Source organism: Pituophis catenifer, unplaced genomic scaffold, assembly GCF_029215685.1.
Source record: "Pituophis catenifer annectens isolate HBS135680 unplaced genomic scaffold, rPitCat1.0.hap2 SCAF_1, whole genome shotgun sequence".
Classification (NCBI taxonomy): domain Eukaryota; kingdom Metazoa; phylum Chordata; class Lepidosauria; order Squamata; family Colubridae; genus Pituophis; species Pituophis catenifer.
The window spans coordinates 34,478,506-34,496,382 of record NW_027256881.1 but is presented as its reverse complement, the minus strand read 5'-3'; the positions used below and the strand labels follow the sequence as shown (position 1 = coordinate 34,496,382).

The 17,877-nt window shown below is 34.6% G+C and overlaps 1 protein-coding gene across 19 annotated transcripts in view; it reads right to left on the bottom strand.

The window, feature by feature from the left end:
• NRXN1 (neurexin 1) overlaps window positions 1-17,877 on the bottom strand; it is a 952,284-nt gene that overhangs the window by 890,741 nt on the left and 43,666 nt on the right. Inside the window, exon 3 of one of the 19 annotated variants that reach the window (XM_070932260.1) lies at window positions 17,271-17,306. The exons of the other annotated variants lie outside the window; for them this stretch is intronic. Coding sequence (XP_070788361.1) covers window positions 17,271-17,306 — 36 coding nt within the window. The remainder of the gene's footprint in view (window positions 1-17,270; window positions 17,307-17,877) is intronic. 19 annotated transcript variants of the gene reach the window in all.

Sequence of the window (17,877 nt, the reverse complement as noted above, 5' to 3'; positions counted from 1 at the left end):
GATGGTGTGTGGGAAGCTGTTTCCTTTTCCCTCCTTATTAAAAAATCCAAAATTCAAACAAGTTAAACTGTCCTACCTCCAGATAGATATAAAATGCATTGTTTTCTTTTTCAGAGTTGATGATCTCAATACATGACTGCTTAGTTAATTGAATATCACAGCAAGCAGAAACATGTAAAATCTTACAGAGATTTGCTAGTTTTGTATTTTCTTTCTGCTCTTCGATGCAAATTATTTTCTGAACACAATTACCTGTGTATATGTGAGAATTAACAAACCCTGTATTTCCTCTATTTGATGTTAAAATGCTAAATAAAACACATGTTATTAAGTACTTGTCATGGAAGACTGATAAACTAAATTACTATGTTTAATCCTTCTCTGAATCCAATGAAATAATTTTTAAAAAGTCATGAACATAGTAATACATAATACAATTCTAAAAATTATAGAATGTAGAAACATACCTGCATTTATAGATTATTTTATAAGAAGCATTTTACAAATCAGGAAATCCTCAAAAATGCAATGCTGTTGTTTAATAAGACTAAAACATCTATTCAACTAAAGACAGCAATGAAATACATAGTTATCACTATCATGAGATGTGATTAATATTATTAAATGTATTTTAACCACTTTTATCACAAAACCTAGTAACCTATCTGCCGTGAAAAATATAGGCCTATTTTACTCTGTTTTGCAAAATCTGGGACACAGAGAAAAGCATAAATAGAAGGGGTGAAAAGAAGGGAAAGGAAAGGAAAGGAAAGGAAAGGAAAGGAAAGGAAAGGAAAGGAAAGGAAAGGAAAGGAAAGGAAAGGAAAGGAAGACACCAGTAGGGGATGGGGACATTTAGCTTCCTATAGCAATTAATTCCGAAGCAGTACCTATTATTATTTTAGGAAACTAAATCCATGTTTTTGCATTTAGATCAACATTTAAATATTTGTGACAATTATTTTTTTCCCAAGCCTAGGTCATCTCTCAAATTCTAATCACTAATTTCAGGCCCCAATCCATTTATTTTATTCCTCTTAATATTCCTAATTGCTGATGATATACACAAAATTAGGGAGAAACCAAAGGCATTACAGTATTGCTGGCATGGATTATCATTTGGGCTAAAAGAATATGTTCTATGGAAAGGTGTTGTGTTTTTAAAAAGGAGCCAGGCTTTGTGAGCCAACCAATTTCTTAATAGAGGGGCCTTTCAACAAACCTAGATGTTCATATATATGCAGTCAATCAAAATATCTTCCTTCTTCGGCTTCCAGTCTGGCTTCCGTCGCCGCCAGACGGTCCTTTGAGACCGCCAGCCCCGTCGCCCGTAAATAGCCGCCTTTACACCTGAAAGGCGGCTCTGAAAACTCCATTTCCGTAAGGAAACATGAGACAGAGCCGGCGAGGGCTCTGCGAAGTCCCCAGAGTTCTTTTTTACCTCTGGGAAGGAAGCAGGATGAGGCTCCCTATTCTCCTCGCCGCTGCTCCGGGCTTCGGGCGAACTCTGCGCTTGCAGAGCCAGGCGATCGGACCAGACCAACCAATGAAAATTAACAGATTTTTTGAATAAGAAGGATGAAGTCTGGACCTGGGACCCTAAACTGCAAGTACTTCTAATGACCCTAAGACTGACTTTAAAAGCAAAGAAGAGTGGAAGGGGGGAAAAAAAAGAAAGTTTAAAATGGCGACTGGCTGAGGCTTGAGAAGAGCTGAAAGCGAAAGTCCTTCCGTTTGACTAATTTAATATGTTACAAAGTAACTGAGATAACAGTGCTGGCTAGAAGTGAAGAGAAAAATCCTTATTTCATGCTTTTTTCTTCTTAGAGACTTGATATTGATACTGTTTGGAGAGAAGTCTTTTTCTTTAAAGGGGAAAAAGGAAAAAAATCTGTTTGTGTGGCAGGATGGCGTTAAAACTCACAAAGCCAGACAACCAAACTGTGGGGGGGGGGCTCCCCCATTCATAAATCACATGAACAAGTTTTGAGTTTGCAGATGCAGAGGAATGGCTTTAAAGATCTAATGCAATTTGTATTGGAGGAGATGGCAAGACATGATGAGATTGTGAATCAGAACCTTGAAAAATTTAGACAGGAAATTAAAGAGTTGGTCCAACAAAAGTATGATAAATTCAAGCAACATATGATAAGTTTCTTAGACGCAATGATAAAGATGGATGAAAAGTTTAATTCAGAAATAGAGTCTAATATGAAGGAAGTTGATTATAAGATTCATAATTTGGATAATAAAATACAAAGAATTGAAAATGATTTAACAATGATTCAAGAAAATAGCTCAGAAGTAGAGCCAAAAATAAAGGAAGCTGACTACAAGACTCACAATGCAGATAATATAAAACAAAGGATTGAAAATGAAGTCATAATGATGCAGTTCAGATTTATGGAATTTGCAGTCAGAATTAGGGGAATACAGGAAGACAAAAGAGAAGATTTGAGAAAGACGTCTGCTGAAGTTCTGGCTGGGATTTTAAAGGTTAGTCCTGAAGAGGTATCCTGCAAGATTGATAAGGCCTACAGAGTTAATTCTTGGGTGGCAAAGCAAAGGCAGCTGCCTAGAGATGTGGTGATCTACTTTACTGATAAAGAAATAAGAAATGATATTGTGCAAAAGTCTTTTAACTCCACTCTTGAAATGCATGGAAGGAAGATTTGGATATTTAAAGATTTACCGCCCAAGATGTTAAAAGATAGAAAGGATTTTGGATTTTTGGTGACTGAGCTAAAAAAACAAAACATCCCATTTAGGTGGGATGTTCCAGTTGGTATAATACTGAGATATCAAGGAGAAAGATATCAACTAAATACTGTTGAAAAAGCGGAATAATTTTACTATAAGGTTTTTAAAAAGGGTTCAACATCTCCATGTATAACACATGAGGGGAATAAAGAAAAGCAAAATCAACAAGAGATTGAAATTCAGGCTAAGCAGATGGTGGTGGAGGTAACGGAAGAACAACAAGCTACAGAGGCCTTTGTGGACGAGCCGCTTCTGGATTCTCCTTCAGAGGTTATAGTTGGATTACCTATAAATACAAGAGAGGCGGCTTTGGATTCTAATGTGATGACTAATCAAGCTACAGACCAGCATGGAAATCAAACAGTTGATATACAACTCATAGAAAGGAAACCAGGATGGAGATCTAAGCCACAAAAAGTTAAGAAAAGAAGAAGCAGGTCCTACAAAAATAAAAATTTTTAGACTAAACAACAGTGTAATGCCAGTTACTTAAGAGACGATTGAATATATGAAAATATAGTTGAGGCAAAGTATTGGTTTATATTATCTTGAGGAGAGTGACAGATCTCTGCAGTGCTGTATTCTTGGGATGTGAGATGGCCTTAAATTGAATGGATTGGAACTTTTTATTTTGGACTCTTTGACAAATGGATTACGTTTATGCTGAGCTACAAGGCAAGAGAATTATGGGATTGGGGCATGCAGAAGATCTGGTTGTTACCCTAACATGGTGGTTGGAATGAATAATCTAGATGAAAGACATTACAAAAGACACTATATGGAATACAAATATAAAGTCATTCAGGTGGTTTTTTGCTATACGAAAATACTTACTATTGATGGGGGCAGATGGTAATTGAAGATACTGAACATACTGTTGGAACTAGAATTTGATGTTACCCTAACATGGGTGATGAAATTAACAATCCAGTTGAAAGACATCACAGAAGATATTATATGGATTACAAGCTTAAAGTCATTTGAAAATTCTATTTATATATGGAAATATTTTTTAGCAGTGTGGGCAGAAGAACAATGATATCGAAAATATTATGTATGGTAGACCTGTAGGAAAGTGGATGGAGATAGGTTAGCTTATTGATTGTTTAGTTTAGGTAAAGGGATGTTATGTTATATTAATATACGTAAAAGATTTGAATTAAGAGATATATGTATGGGGGAGGAAATGGGTAGATTATAAATTGAGTAAATGTCAAATTAGGATTTATTATATAGTTTTATAGCTGAAGGTTGCTTTGAAATGTATAGTATAGGAGAGATATAATAACAATGTTAGAAAGAAATGGTTAGTATGGGGCAGGAGGAAATGGATAGATTATGAGTTGAAATTGCTAAATTAGGATTTATTATATAATTTTACAGCTGATTGTTGCTTTGAAATGTATAGTGTAAGGGGGATATAATAATATTGTTAGAAGGGTGGAGATAGGTTAGCTTACTGATTGTTTAGTTTTGGAAAAGGGATGTTATGCTATATTAATATACATAAAAGATTTGAATTAAGAGATATATGCATGGGGGAGGAGAAAATGGATAGATTATGAGCTGAAATTGCCAAATTAGGATTTGTTATATAATTTTACAGCTGAATGTTGCTTTGAAATGTATAGTATAAGGGGGATATAATAATATTGTTAGAAAGAAAGGGTCAGCATATGGGGGGTGGAGCAAAAAGGATGGTAAAGTATTATATAATCTGTTATTAATTTGGGTTTTATTTTGGAGAAGCCACAGGGGGAGGGGAGGGGGAGGGGGGGGTTAGGGAGGAGGGGGGGAAAGGGGGAAAAATCTGTATTTGAAAAACTTTTTCAATAAAAAAAAATATCTTCCTTCTTCCTCTTGTAACAACTTCTATTCATTCACATTTATTTCTCTGCTCATGAAAGCATTCTAACTCCAAATCACAGAATAAACTCCAAATGTCATGTTTTCATTATCAGCAATATTTTATTAATTTTGATGCTATCTTCTTTAATACTAAACTAATATTCTAATAATACAGTAAGTATGATTAGCCCTAATATGGTCTCTTCTAAAGAGCACAATTTTAGGAGATCCATTTTTGAACAACAGAATAAGAAGAAGAACACCCCTTAATCTGTTACCTGCCTGTTAATATTGAAACTTGGAGAGGCATCAGATTATGCTCCAAAACATTCTTCCTTATCCTCTCTTTTTATTAATAAAGGACTCTGTACACATGTGTGCTATATTAAGCATATGAAATACTGGTACACTTGAGAGTAATTCAGTCATTCCTTTTTTATGCTGCCTTTCATCTGCAAAAATGAATAAGGACAGTCTTTTAAATTTTTGAAATTGGTTGCTTCCAGACTGTTGACAATATAAAATGTAACACTCCTTCTAACCCACTACCTTTCCTTGTTCATTGTAAAGAAAATGCATTTGTAGCTGTAAATAAAATAAACACCCAATGTACACTGCTCAAAAAAATAAAGGGAACACAAGCAGAAGACATCCGAGATCTGAATGAATGAAATAGCCTTATTAAATACTTTGTTCGTTACATACAGTAGTTTTGTGTTCCCTTTAGTTGTTTGAGCAGTGTATAAACTACTGTATGTAAAGAACAAAGTATTTAATAAGGCTATTTCATTCATTCAGATCTCAGATGTCTTCTGCTTGTGTTCCCTTTATTTTTTTGAGCAGTATATAATTTGAAAGCATTTCAAAAATCAGGAAATTATTAATCAAAATTGTTCATGTTTGTATGTGTGATTGTGTCATCAATATGATAGGCAGCAAAATCAAGAGGAATTATAAAAAAATTAAGCCTTTGAAAAACACAAATTTTAATAAAATGTAATAAAATGTAAGCTATATAGAAATTAAAACAGCAGCTTGCTGCCTTAAATATTTATAAACTGCTGACAGAATGATGCAGTGATGAATAATTCTGGGGACTGCAAAGAGGCTTTCTGATTCTATACGTGTGCTATGCCTTGCTCAGCTATTAGAATATCCCAAATTGCTGGTATATTTTTTCTAGAATTTGGACTATAAATTGATTTAAAGCAGCTGAACAATGTAGCGCACAACACGTAGAGACTGTATTTATTTATTTATTTATTTATTTATTTATTTATTTATTTAATTAATTTTAAAATTTGTAATTTTATTATAACACATATATGACATTTTTTTTTAATTTGATTTATATGCCGCCCTTCTCCGAAGACTCAGGGCGGCTTACAATGTGCTCAGCAATAGCCTTCATCCTTTTGTATATTTATACAAAGTCAGCTTATTGCCCCCACAAACTGGGTCCTCATTTCACCTACCTTAGAAAGGATGGAAGGCTGAGTCAACCTTGAGCCTTGGCGAGATTCGAACCCTGCAGTAATTGCAGGCAGCTGGTCTTAATAAGCTTAATAACAGGGTGCCTTAAACCCCTGTACTACCAAGGCTCTCATTCTACCAAGGCTCACATTCACATAACATACAACATATAACTATCTTATCATTTTTAAGCATCGTTTCATCATGGTCTTCCTTCTGTTATTTTGTCTTTTTCCCCCATGTCTTCATTTCATTCCTCTTCCCCCACCCCATTGTCCTTTTTTTTTCTTCCCCCCTGTAAAGATCTATATATTTTACTTATATCTTTAATATTATACATTTCTACATTCTTGTTATATACATTTTTATTTCACTCCATACATTTGTTATTTATATATTTTATAGTCGTACTCTTCGCTCCTAATAATCTTTATTCTTTATTTCTAGTTTTAAGCCATTTATACCATTTATTTCATATTCTATAATAGTCTGTCTCTTCTTTTTCTTTAATTTCTTTTGTTAATCTGTCCATTTCAGCACATTCTAAAATCTTATCTATTAATTCTTCCTCATTTGGAGTTCTTTCCTGTTTCCAATTTTTTGCATATACTATTCATGCTGCTGTTAAGATGTGTAGCATCTAGTATTTTATTTCTTTGGAATATGGTCTTGTGAAGATTCCTAACAAAAATGTTTCTGGTATCCTTTCTATTTGTTGTTCTCTTATTTAATCTATCCATTTCTTGATGTTCGCCCAAAATTTTTTTTGCTTCTGGACACATCCACCATAGATGGTAATATGTTCCTTGGGATTTCTTATATTTCCAACATGTTGCGCTATTGTTCGGGTATATGTTTGCAAGTCTTGTCAGTGACATATGCCATCTATAAAACATCTGCAGCTGATTTTCCTTGTATGCCGCCGATAGTGTTAATTTTTCATTTACTTGCCTCACTGTTTCCCACCTCTCCAGATCTATTGTATAATTAAAATTTTGTGCCCATTTAATCATAGTATTCTTCACTATCTCTTCCTCCATTTTATATTCTAGTAGAAATTTATAAATTTTGCTAATTAGCTTTTCTTCCGGTCCTAATATAATTTTGTCTAATTCATGTTTCTCTCTTTGAAATTTGTATGTTTTTGTATCTTATATTTAGATTGGATTTGGGTGTAGGTCCACCAGTCAATTTCTCTATGTAAGTCCAATTCCAACTCTTGTTTTGGTTTCAATTTTCCTTGTTGTTCTATTAGATCTTTATATCTTATTACTTTATTTAATTCCATTAAATTTGGATGTCTTACTGCTTCTAATGGTGAGAGCCAAATCGGTATTTTTATATAGTGCTGCTTTTTAATTTTCAACCAAGTTTATAGTAGCGCATTCCTTATTATATGTCTTTTGAAATAGCTGTGTGTTTTGTATTTTCCGTCCCAGAGGAATGAATGCCAACCCACTTTCATGCCCTTCAATTGTTAATATTCTATTATTTTTTAATTCCATCCATTCTTTTAACCAGGATAAGGCAGCCACTTGGTAATAAATTTCCCATTCTGGGCGTGCTGCTCCTCCTCTGTCTTTTGTGTCCTGTAATAGTTTAAGTTTAATTCGTGGGCACTTCCCCTGCCATATAAATTTGGATGTTATTTTATTCAATGTTTCAAAAAACTTTTTTTCCAATTTTATTGGTATAACCTGAAATAAAAATAACGAGTTTTGGTAAAATATTCATTTTAATGGTGGAGATCCTTCCCATTAGTGATATCTGTAAATTTCTCCAATTGTCTAGATCTTTCTTTATCTGTGTTATTAATTTATCGTAATTGTTTTCTTTAATTGATGAGCCTCTTGCCGATAGCCAAATCCCTAGGTATTTTATATTTTTTTTAATTAATTTTTTTAATTTTATTAACATACATAAATCATAATATATAATATATAACAATATACACATTACAAACAATCAATGAGTGCTCCCCCACCCCTCGGGATCATTCCTGCTTCCAAAATCTTAAAGCTTCTTCTGGTGGTGGTATCCCCCTTCCTCCAGAAAACACATATATTAGGAACTGTTTCCAAATTCCATTGAATTCATTTACTTTCATTATGCCCCTCCTTACTTTAATATTACAAGTCAGTTTATCATTTATGGCAATATCCCATACTTCCTTATACCATTCTTCCAAACAATAATCACCTCGTGTCTTCCAGTTCCTAGAAATAATTAACCTTGCTGCGGTCAACAAATTTGTTATCAACTCTTTAGTCTCTTTTTTACACTTTATATCTTCCAATAGTGAGAGTAATGCTATCTTTGGTGCCTCTTCTACCTTTATTCCTACAATTTCTTCAATCTCTTTAAACACCATCTTCTGTCAGGTTTCGGTTCTGTCTTAAATGAGTTCCATTATCAAGCGCAAAGTCTCTAATAAATCACTTTTTATTAAGAACAGAAATAGCCGACATTCCTAACTCTAATTGCTGCCAAACTGGCTCCTCCTCCCAACCCCCTCCTCTTCCGCTCTCCAGCCTGAATCCCATTGGCCATCATGCAGATCCATCTCTACGTCCCGGCACGTACTTCTCACAGGAATGTGGCCCCCACCCTCGTTCCCCAGGAAAACCTATCTGTTGCATGCAGAAAACTAGGTAAAAGTTCATCTCAGCAATAAATCAGCGCTTCTGGTCTTTGCTTCATGTCTTCATGTCAGAACTGGAAGAGAGCCTAATTTGGAACGCTGACATCTTCCACAATTTTTGCACAAATTTACAATCCCATGTAAATACGTTCCTTTTTCCCTGCAACCTCTCCAACAGTTATCTGAATAGTTCTGATTCATATTGCTTAATCTAACCGGAGTTAAGTACCACCTCCATACCATTTTATAATAATTCTCTTTTATTCTTACTGACATATTTCTCAACATTCTTTGTTGCCAAATTCTTTCCCAACTCTGTTGCCCTATTTGTATCTTCAAATCGGTTTCCCATACCATCTTTCCTAAATTTTCCCTCTCCTCTTCCTCCAACAATATTTTATAAATTCCACTCATTAAGCCTTTTATCCCTTTATTTTCTTCCTTTACAGTTTCATTTTTTTTCAATTAATTCCTCAAACTTCGTTAACTCTCTACACTCTCCATTTTCTCTTATCCAGTTTTTAGTCCATTGTTCCACTTGACTGTAATTTAACCAAGACAACCGTTTTCCTCCTAGAACCTCTTCCAATTCCCCACGTGTCCTCATTCCTCCTAACCATTCCCTTAGTTTCATTTTATTTTTCTCTTTTAAAATTTTATTCACTTTATTCTTCAAATTTGGGAACTTTTCCAAGATTATTACCGGTGATAATGGAGAGTTCTTCAGAAGCAGCCTCCCTTTATATTTACTCCAAATTTCCCAATCAAACTTCAGGAGAGGATTGCTTATGCTTTCAGCCCATTTCTTTCCACCTTCCATAAAAAATATATTTTCCAGCTTCCATTCTAATTTGGTTTTAATTTTAGATTTATCTTCCAACCATTCCAATTCTCCTATTCCTAAAATTGCCTCTATAACATGTCTAAGCCTATTAGCGACATAATATAATTTAATATTTGGGAGTCCTAAACCCCCTTTTTTTTTTGGCTTAGATACCACTTATTTTTATTTATCCTCACTTTCTTATTCCCATTACAATAGTTATTCAGTATATTCTGCCAACTCTTTAACTCTAATTCTGATATTTTTATTGATAGCATCGTAAAAGCAAAATTAATCTTTGCTAAAATCTTCATTTTTACTAAAGCAATTCTTCCAAACCATGATAAATTCAACCTTTTATATTTATTTAGACTTTCCAAAATCTCCTTCTTTAAGCTGCCTAGATTTTCCTTTTCTAAGTTCTCCAAATTTTTTGTAATTCTAACTCCCACGTATTTAATATGATCTTTAATTCTCATTTCGCTTCGATTTCCTTCCCAATCCTTCTCTTCCCTTTTAGTATAGTTAAACAACTCAGATTTTGACCAATTTATTCTTTTTTAAAAAAAATTTATTAAGCAGACAAAAATACTTACAAACATGTATACATGAAGACAATACCAAAAAAAAAAAAAGAAAAAGAAAAACTAACTAACTAACTAACTAACAACTAACATTGTTTCAGCCTATCGGCTGACTTATAAAAAACTGTTGCATCAGTGATTACTTTCTGTTTCACCTCTATTTCTCTATTAGAGATCTATTTTATGTGCTTACCTGTTTTTACTTTTTTACATGTCCAAGACTTAACTTTAAACTCTATTTTTAAATTTTTCTCTATGTGTAAGTATCTATTACTTCTATATATCCTTCTAATAACCATTCTAACTATTTATACATATAGTCATGCAGTCTTCCTCCTATGTGATTGTCTATGTTTCTTGGTTAGATTTTACATAAGTATTATTTTATCAATCCTATCTTTCCTTCTAGCCAGGAATACCATCTTTGCCAGACTGCATAATAATCAGTGTCCTCTTTCTCTTGTAGCTCTTTTGTGAGTCTGTTCATTTCTGCACATTCTGTTATTTTTGCGATTATTTTTTCTTCTGTTGGTAATAGTTCTGATTTCCAATTTTGAGTGTATACTATGCATGCTGCTGTTAGGATATGGATAATGAGATATTTTATCTCTTTAGTCTGTTGTGGTGTGATCATTCCGAATAAAAAAAATTCCAGTTTCATATCAACCTTTTGTTTCGTTATTTCTTCTATCATTATCTTGATTTCTTGCCAGTAATGTTGAGCTCTTCTACAAGACCACCAGAGATGGTAATATGACCCCTTTTGTGACTTGCATTTCCAACACATTGGTGACACATTTGGAAACATTTTCGCCAAACGTGCCAGTGGAAGATGTCATCTGTAAAACATCTTGTAAAGGTTTTCTTCATAAGGTATCGACATTGTCAGTTTGAGATTTTCTGTCCATAATTTGTCCCATTTTTCCAATTCTATGTTGTGGCCTATATTTTTTGCCCATGTTATCATATTTTCTTTCACCGTTTCATCCAATTTATAATTTATTAAATATCTGTAAATTTTAGTTATCATTTTCTCCTCTGTACTTTTTAATATCTATCTAGTTCATTCAGTTCGGTCTGAAATCCATATTGTGTCCGGTCTGCTATATATCTTGACTTTATTTGACGGTATGGCCACCAATCGATAATGATTCCCCGGCTTTCCAATTCTTGCCTTGTGTATAAATCTCCTTCACTACTCAGTAATTCTTGGTAATTTCTCATTTTTCCTATTTCTAAGGTGTTTGGGTAGATTAAGGCTTCCATAGTCGACAACTAACGCGGGATCTTAGTGTAGTGTTGTGTTGTTTTCTGATTTCTTGCCACGTTTTGTATAATGAGCCTCTGATAATGTGCCGCTGAAAATACCTGTGTTGCTTATCTGTGCCTTCCCATAAGAAGGCGTGCCAGCCCCGATTCAGATCAAATCCCTCTAAGTATAACATTCTCTTGTTTTTTAAGTCTATCCATTCCCTAATCCAATTTAATGACAATGCCTTATAATATAACTCCCAGTCCGGTAAACCGAGGCCTCCCTTTGAAGAAATCTTTTCCTGGGCCGATTGGTATCACTTGAAAGAGATAAAGTAATCTCGGTAATATGTTCATTTTTACTGATACTATTCTGTCCAAAAGTGACAACTGTAATTTGTTCCATATTTCCAAATCCTTTTTAATTTGTTTCATCGATTTAATATAGTTATCCTCTCTAATCGTTGTTGCTTTTGTAGTGATCCAAATTCCCAAATATTTTACTTTCTTTACAATCTGTATTCCTAATTCTTCTCCCAATTTTGTCTCTTGTGTCTTAGTCAGAATTTTTGTCAAGACTTTAGTTTTTTATCTGTTAATTTTGAGTCCCGCTACTTTGCCATATTCTTCTATCTTCGCCAGTAATTTAGTTCCTGCTATTTCTGGTTGTTCTACTATGAATACCACATCATCAGCGAAGGCCTGTAATTTATATTCCTCATTTCATATCCATAGTCCCTTTATGTCCCCTTCCTTACCTCATTTAGTAAGGCTTCCAGTGATATTATGAATAGTAAGGGAGATAATGGGCACCCTTGCCTCACCCCTTTTTGTATGTCCAGTCTTTCTGTCATGTCCCCATTAATTGTGATTCTCGCAGTCTGGGAGGAGTATACTTTATTAATCATTTTTAAAAATTTGTTGCCAAAATTCATTAACTCTAATTGTGCTATGAGGAATTTCCAATTCAAATTGTCGAATGCCTTTTGCGCATCGAGAAAGATTAAGGCTACTTGTTTATCAATTTGTTGTTCATAATATTCTAGAACATTTATGATTGTTCTTGTGTTATTTTTTATCTGCCTCCTTGGGACAAAGCCGTTTTGATCAGAATGTATATAGTTGTGTATAATTGTTTTCAATCTTTGTGCTATGACTGTCATGAATAATTTATAATCGATGTTTAGAAAGGAAATTGGTCTGTAGTTCTTAACCTGTGTCCGGTCTGTGTCTTCTTTGGGGATAAGTGAAATAATAGTTTCGTCCCAAGATTTAGGAGTTTCTGCTTCTAGTAATGCGTCGTTGAGGACTTGGAGGAGTATTTCATCTATCACTGACTGGCAGTTTTTATAAAATTCAGTTGGAATTCCATCTGGGCCTGGTACCTTGTTGTTCTTCTGTTTCTTCCGGGCTTCCATCAACTCTGTCATCACGATTGGTTTATTTAATGTGTCTCTATGGGTTTCCTTCAGTTTCGGGATATTTGCTTCGCATAAGTATTCCTTGATATCTCGATCTTGGATCTCCTCTTGTGAGTAAAGTTTTTGATAGAATTCTTTAACTATATGTTTTTTATCTGGATTCGTGCTACATATTTGTCCCGTTTCATCTTGTAGTTGGTATATTATTCTCTTCTCCCTCTTTTTTTTCTATCTGTATGCTAACCAGCGACCTGTTTTGTTTGCGTATTGAAAATGTTTCTGTTTTGCCATTTTCATTTTCTGAGCGATTTCTGTTTGCACGGTTAAATTCAGTTTATATTTGGTGAGGTTCAGGTTTGCCTTTATTGTTTTATCATCAGGTTGTTTTTGTAACTGTGATTCATATATGTTAAGTTCTTCTAATAAATTATTCCTTTTTAGTTGTTTGTCCTTATTTTTTTTAGTTGTGTATGCTATGGTGAGGCCTCTTATGTAGGCTTTTGTAGTGTCTCATAGATTCTGTAGCGAGGTCTGTTCCTTTGTATTTAATTGGAAGAATATTTTGAGTTCCTTCTCGATCATCTGTATATATTCTTTATCTTTTATTATTCTAGTATCCATCATCCACCTCTTTTGCTTGTGATAATCTTTCCATATTATTTTTATAGGATTGTGATCGGCCCAGGTATTTGGTACAATTTTGATATCTCATATTTCCTTTCTAAGATCTGGTGTCACCCAGGCCATATCAATCCTAGACCATGACTGGTGAGGGCTTGAGTAGTAAGTGTATTGTTTAATTTGTTTATTGGCCTCTCTCCACCCATCGTATAAATGGAATTCTTCGACCATATCTTCAAATGTTTCAGGTAGAGTTCTCTTTCTAGTTTTATTTTTCCTGTTACTACGATAGTCGTCTTGTAAATTCACAATTGCATTAAAATCCCCAATAATGCAGATGTTCTCATATTCCAGGTCTTTAATTATGTCGTGCAGTTTCTTGTAAAAATCCCTCTGGTTTCCGTTGGGTGCATATTTGGATACTAGTAATATTTTTGTTTCTGTTTGTATTTCGATTATTAAGATGCGTCTTTCTGTATCAGTATATATCTGTTTGGTTTTCAGGTGATTTTTAACGTACATTACCACCCCTCTCTTTTTATCGTCTCCTAGGGACGTATATAGTCTTCCTAATTTTTTTATTTTCCAACAATTTTTGTTGCTGTCTTTTAATATGTACTTCTTGTAATGTTATGATATCACTATCAAGTTTTTGTAATTTTGTAAATATGTATTTCCTTTTCATTGGTGAGTTAACTCCGTTTATGTTGATTGAAATAATTTTTAGTTCCCCTTCCATCTTTATTGGGTTTATCTATTTGTTATTTTCAACTTTGTTGTGTTTCTGGTAACTCTTTGTATCTTTTCCCTCGTTCCCTCTCTCTCCATTCTTTCTTTCTCCATTCTCCTTTTATCTTCTTGATCTTTTTCTTCTTTTTCTATTCGCTGTACCTCTTGCCTCCATTGTTCCATTTCTTCCCTCCTCTCCTGTTCTTCTTCACATGTGAAATGTTGTTCAAAGAAATCTTGAGCCTTCTCTAAATTATCAATCCTATACTTTCTGTCCTCGCAGGAGATGAGGAGACCTTCAGGCATTAGCCAGCGAAATTTTATTTTGAATTTATTTAACTGTGTAGTTAGAAAATTGTAATTTCTTTTTTGGTCTCTTGTTCTTCTCGGTAATTGTTTGAGAGTTAAAATTTCTCTTCCCTTGTACATGGTTGTCTCCTCTCTCATTTTCCTATAAATCTCTTCCTTTATAGATTTCTTCATGAATCTTATGTGAATTTCCTTGGGCAACTTATTCCATCTTGCATAGTTCGTATGAACCCTGTATATTTCGTCTATTCCGATTCGTAGTTCTTCCTTATCCCTCTGGGTTGCCTTTGCCAATATCTCAATCATTGTTTCCCCTATATCTTCATCTTTTTGCTCTTCTACATTTTGGAATCATAGATAAAAAGATGCCTTCTCCATTTCAAGATAAGTTAATGCATCTTCCGTTTCCTTGTTAAAAGCCCCTTTTGACCAATTTATTCTTAATCCAGTTATTTCTTCAAATTCTTTTAGATGCCATCCAATTCTTTCCATCTTATCTACTATATTCTTAACTGTTAACAATGTATCATCAGCAAACATATTTAATTTTATTTTACCTATCCCTTCTATCTCCCCGTCATCTCTTAATGCATTGGCCAATAGTTCCATAACCAATACAAATAGGACAGGTGAGAGTGGCCACCCTTGCCTTGTTCCTCTAGTGAGTCGTATCTTGTCTGTAACTCCATCATTCACTACCACTAAGGCAGAGTTCTGGGAATATAATTGATCTATTACAACTTTGAATTTGTTTCCAAACCCCATTCTGTCTATTACCATCTTTAATGCTTGCCAGCTCACACAATCGAAGGCCTTAAAAATGTCTAAGGCTAATATCCTTGCTTTAAGCTTTAGATTTTTAATCTTGTGAATTGCATTTAACACTCTTCCAACCAAATTATGCATTTGTCGACCCATTACAAATCCACATTGGTCTTCCCTTATATAATTACTTATAAAATTATTCATTCTTCTTGCTAAAATAGTTGAAAAATTTTTTGCATCTTGATTTATTAATGATATAAGTCTGTACGAATCAGGGAGCATCGGATCCTTATCTGGTTTAGATATTAATATTATTAACGACTGCTCCTATGATTCTGGAATCTTTTCCCTTTCTAATATTGCATTATACAGCTTTAATAATTTTGGTACTAATAATGTTTTAAATATTTTATAGAATTCTGTTCCTAATCCATCTACCCCGGGTGATTTACCTACCTTCAAACTTTCAATTACTTCTACAATTTCCCTTTGCGATATACTCCTTTCCATTAATTCTTTATGCTCCGTTTTCAGACCCCTTTTTATATATTTCCCAATATAAGCTTCCATTCTATCCTTCTTAACCTCCTTACCCTTGTACAACTCTTGATAAAATTCCTGGAATATTTTTAACTTTCCTTTCATTGTACTACAATATTTCCCCAATTTATCTTTCACTATACCTATTGAATTTTTAGCTTTCTCCTTTTGTGTGAGCCTGGCAAGCATCTTAGAATTTTTATTACTATTTTCAAAAAATTCTCTTTTCATGTATATTAAATTATTCTGAACTTCCTCTAAATTTTTATTCTCTAATTCTTTTTTCTTAGCTTGTAATTCTATTGATTTCTGTTTATTTCTTGTATGCCAATACTCTTTTTCCAATTTCTTAATCTGTTCCTCTAATTTTTCCCGTAATGCAGCTTCTTGCCTTTTAACACTACAAGCTTCCCTAATACATATTCCCCGTGTCACTGCCTTCATGGTGTCCCACACCAATCTCGTTGCTATTTCTCCTTTTTCATTAATTTACCACAATTCTGATATCTCCTTTTGCATTTTCTCAACCACTTTCTCATTTTTAAGAATCCTTGTAGCCAACTTCCATCTAAACGCTTCTCTATAGTCTTTTTTACCATGAAGTCTAAACTAACCACCGCATGATCTGTTACTTTAATTACTCCCACTTCCATTCTACACAACTTAGTTGCTATATCCCTAGAAACGAAAACATAATCAATTCTAGAATAAGATTTATAAATTGGGGAATAATATGTGAAACCGGGCTCCCCACCTTTAAGAAAATGCCACCCATCCACATAATCTTTTTCTTTTATTAATTTATTTAAAATGGTGATATTATTCCTCCTTTCAGCACTTGTGGGATTAGTCCTATCCAATCTATTATTCATAACCATATTAAAATCTCCACCTAAGATGACATGTCCTTCTTTAAATTCTTCTATTACTTTAAACAATTCTAACAAAAATTCTCTATGTCTCACATTTGGGGCATAAACATTAACCAACGTATATGCTGTACTTTCAATTTGACCTTTAATCATAATAAATCTACCATGCCCATCTTTTTTTATATTCTCCATAGTAAATCCAGTTCTTTTAGCAATCAGTATGGCCACCCCATTTTTTTTTTGAAGTCCCCAGTGACTTTTCATAATGGAGTGACCACTTCAAACGAACTTCATTTACTCCATCCTTATCCTGGTGAGTTTCCTGCAAAAAAATGATGTCAGTTTCCATTACAGGTAGTCCTCAAGTAATGGCAGCGCTGAACGAATGGTATCCAGCTACTAAAGTTATGGATGTTGCAGTGCCCCTAACAGCCACACGACCACAATTTGATCATGCTTGGCAGATTGCCCACACTACAACCATAGGGGACTTCATCTTTCCCAACCTTGCTATCTCCCTCCCATCTCTGTCTTTTTGGTCCCTTGCTCTCTGCAGCCTCTGCCATCCCCTATCCCTAGCAGTCTCTCATGATGTTCTTTTTCCTACTGCTTATGAGATGTGCTCAGCCTGACCTTCCTTTTTTCCCCAAGGTTGCATGTGGTGGCTGCCTTGTTAAACCTGGGGAAGAAAGCCTCACATATCAATCAGCTGCCTCACAAAGGGCCAGGCAGGGCCATCTAATCAGCAGTAAGAGCATGAACATCAATTGGGGCAGCAGAGTTCAGGGTGACTGGAGTGGGCTGGGCTGGGCTGAGCTTGGGGCTTGCAGGGATGGCTGTGGCTTCGAACTGCACTATAGGATTGAATTGCTGAACACGGCTCCCAGGGCAACAGTGACTTAATATTGTGCTATGACACATATATATGAGGGCTTCTTCCAGCCTCAGAGCTGCAGCATACCAAGAAGGCCCCTGAGCCACAGTTTGACAAGCAGCCCCAGAGCCAAGTGCACAACAGGGGTAGAATTACCAAAAGGACAGAAATGGGAGGGAATAGGCAATTAGTAAAGTTGAAGAGGAGGCAGTCACTAATCATGGAAGAGCTAGGGCTTTGAGCTGTGAAGAACCAAAACGGGAATGTCTTGGATCAAGGTGAGTCCTTAGCTGGACCAATAGATTTCAATTAATGATTGCCACAAGGAATTCCATGATTGCTATCACTAAGGAATGTGGTCACATG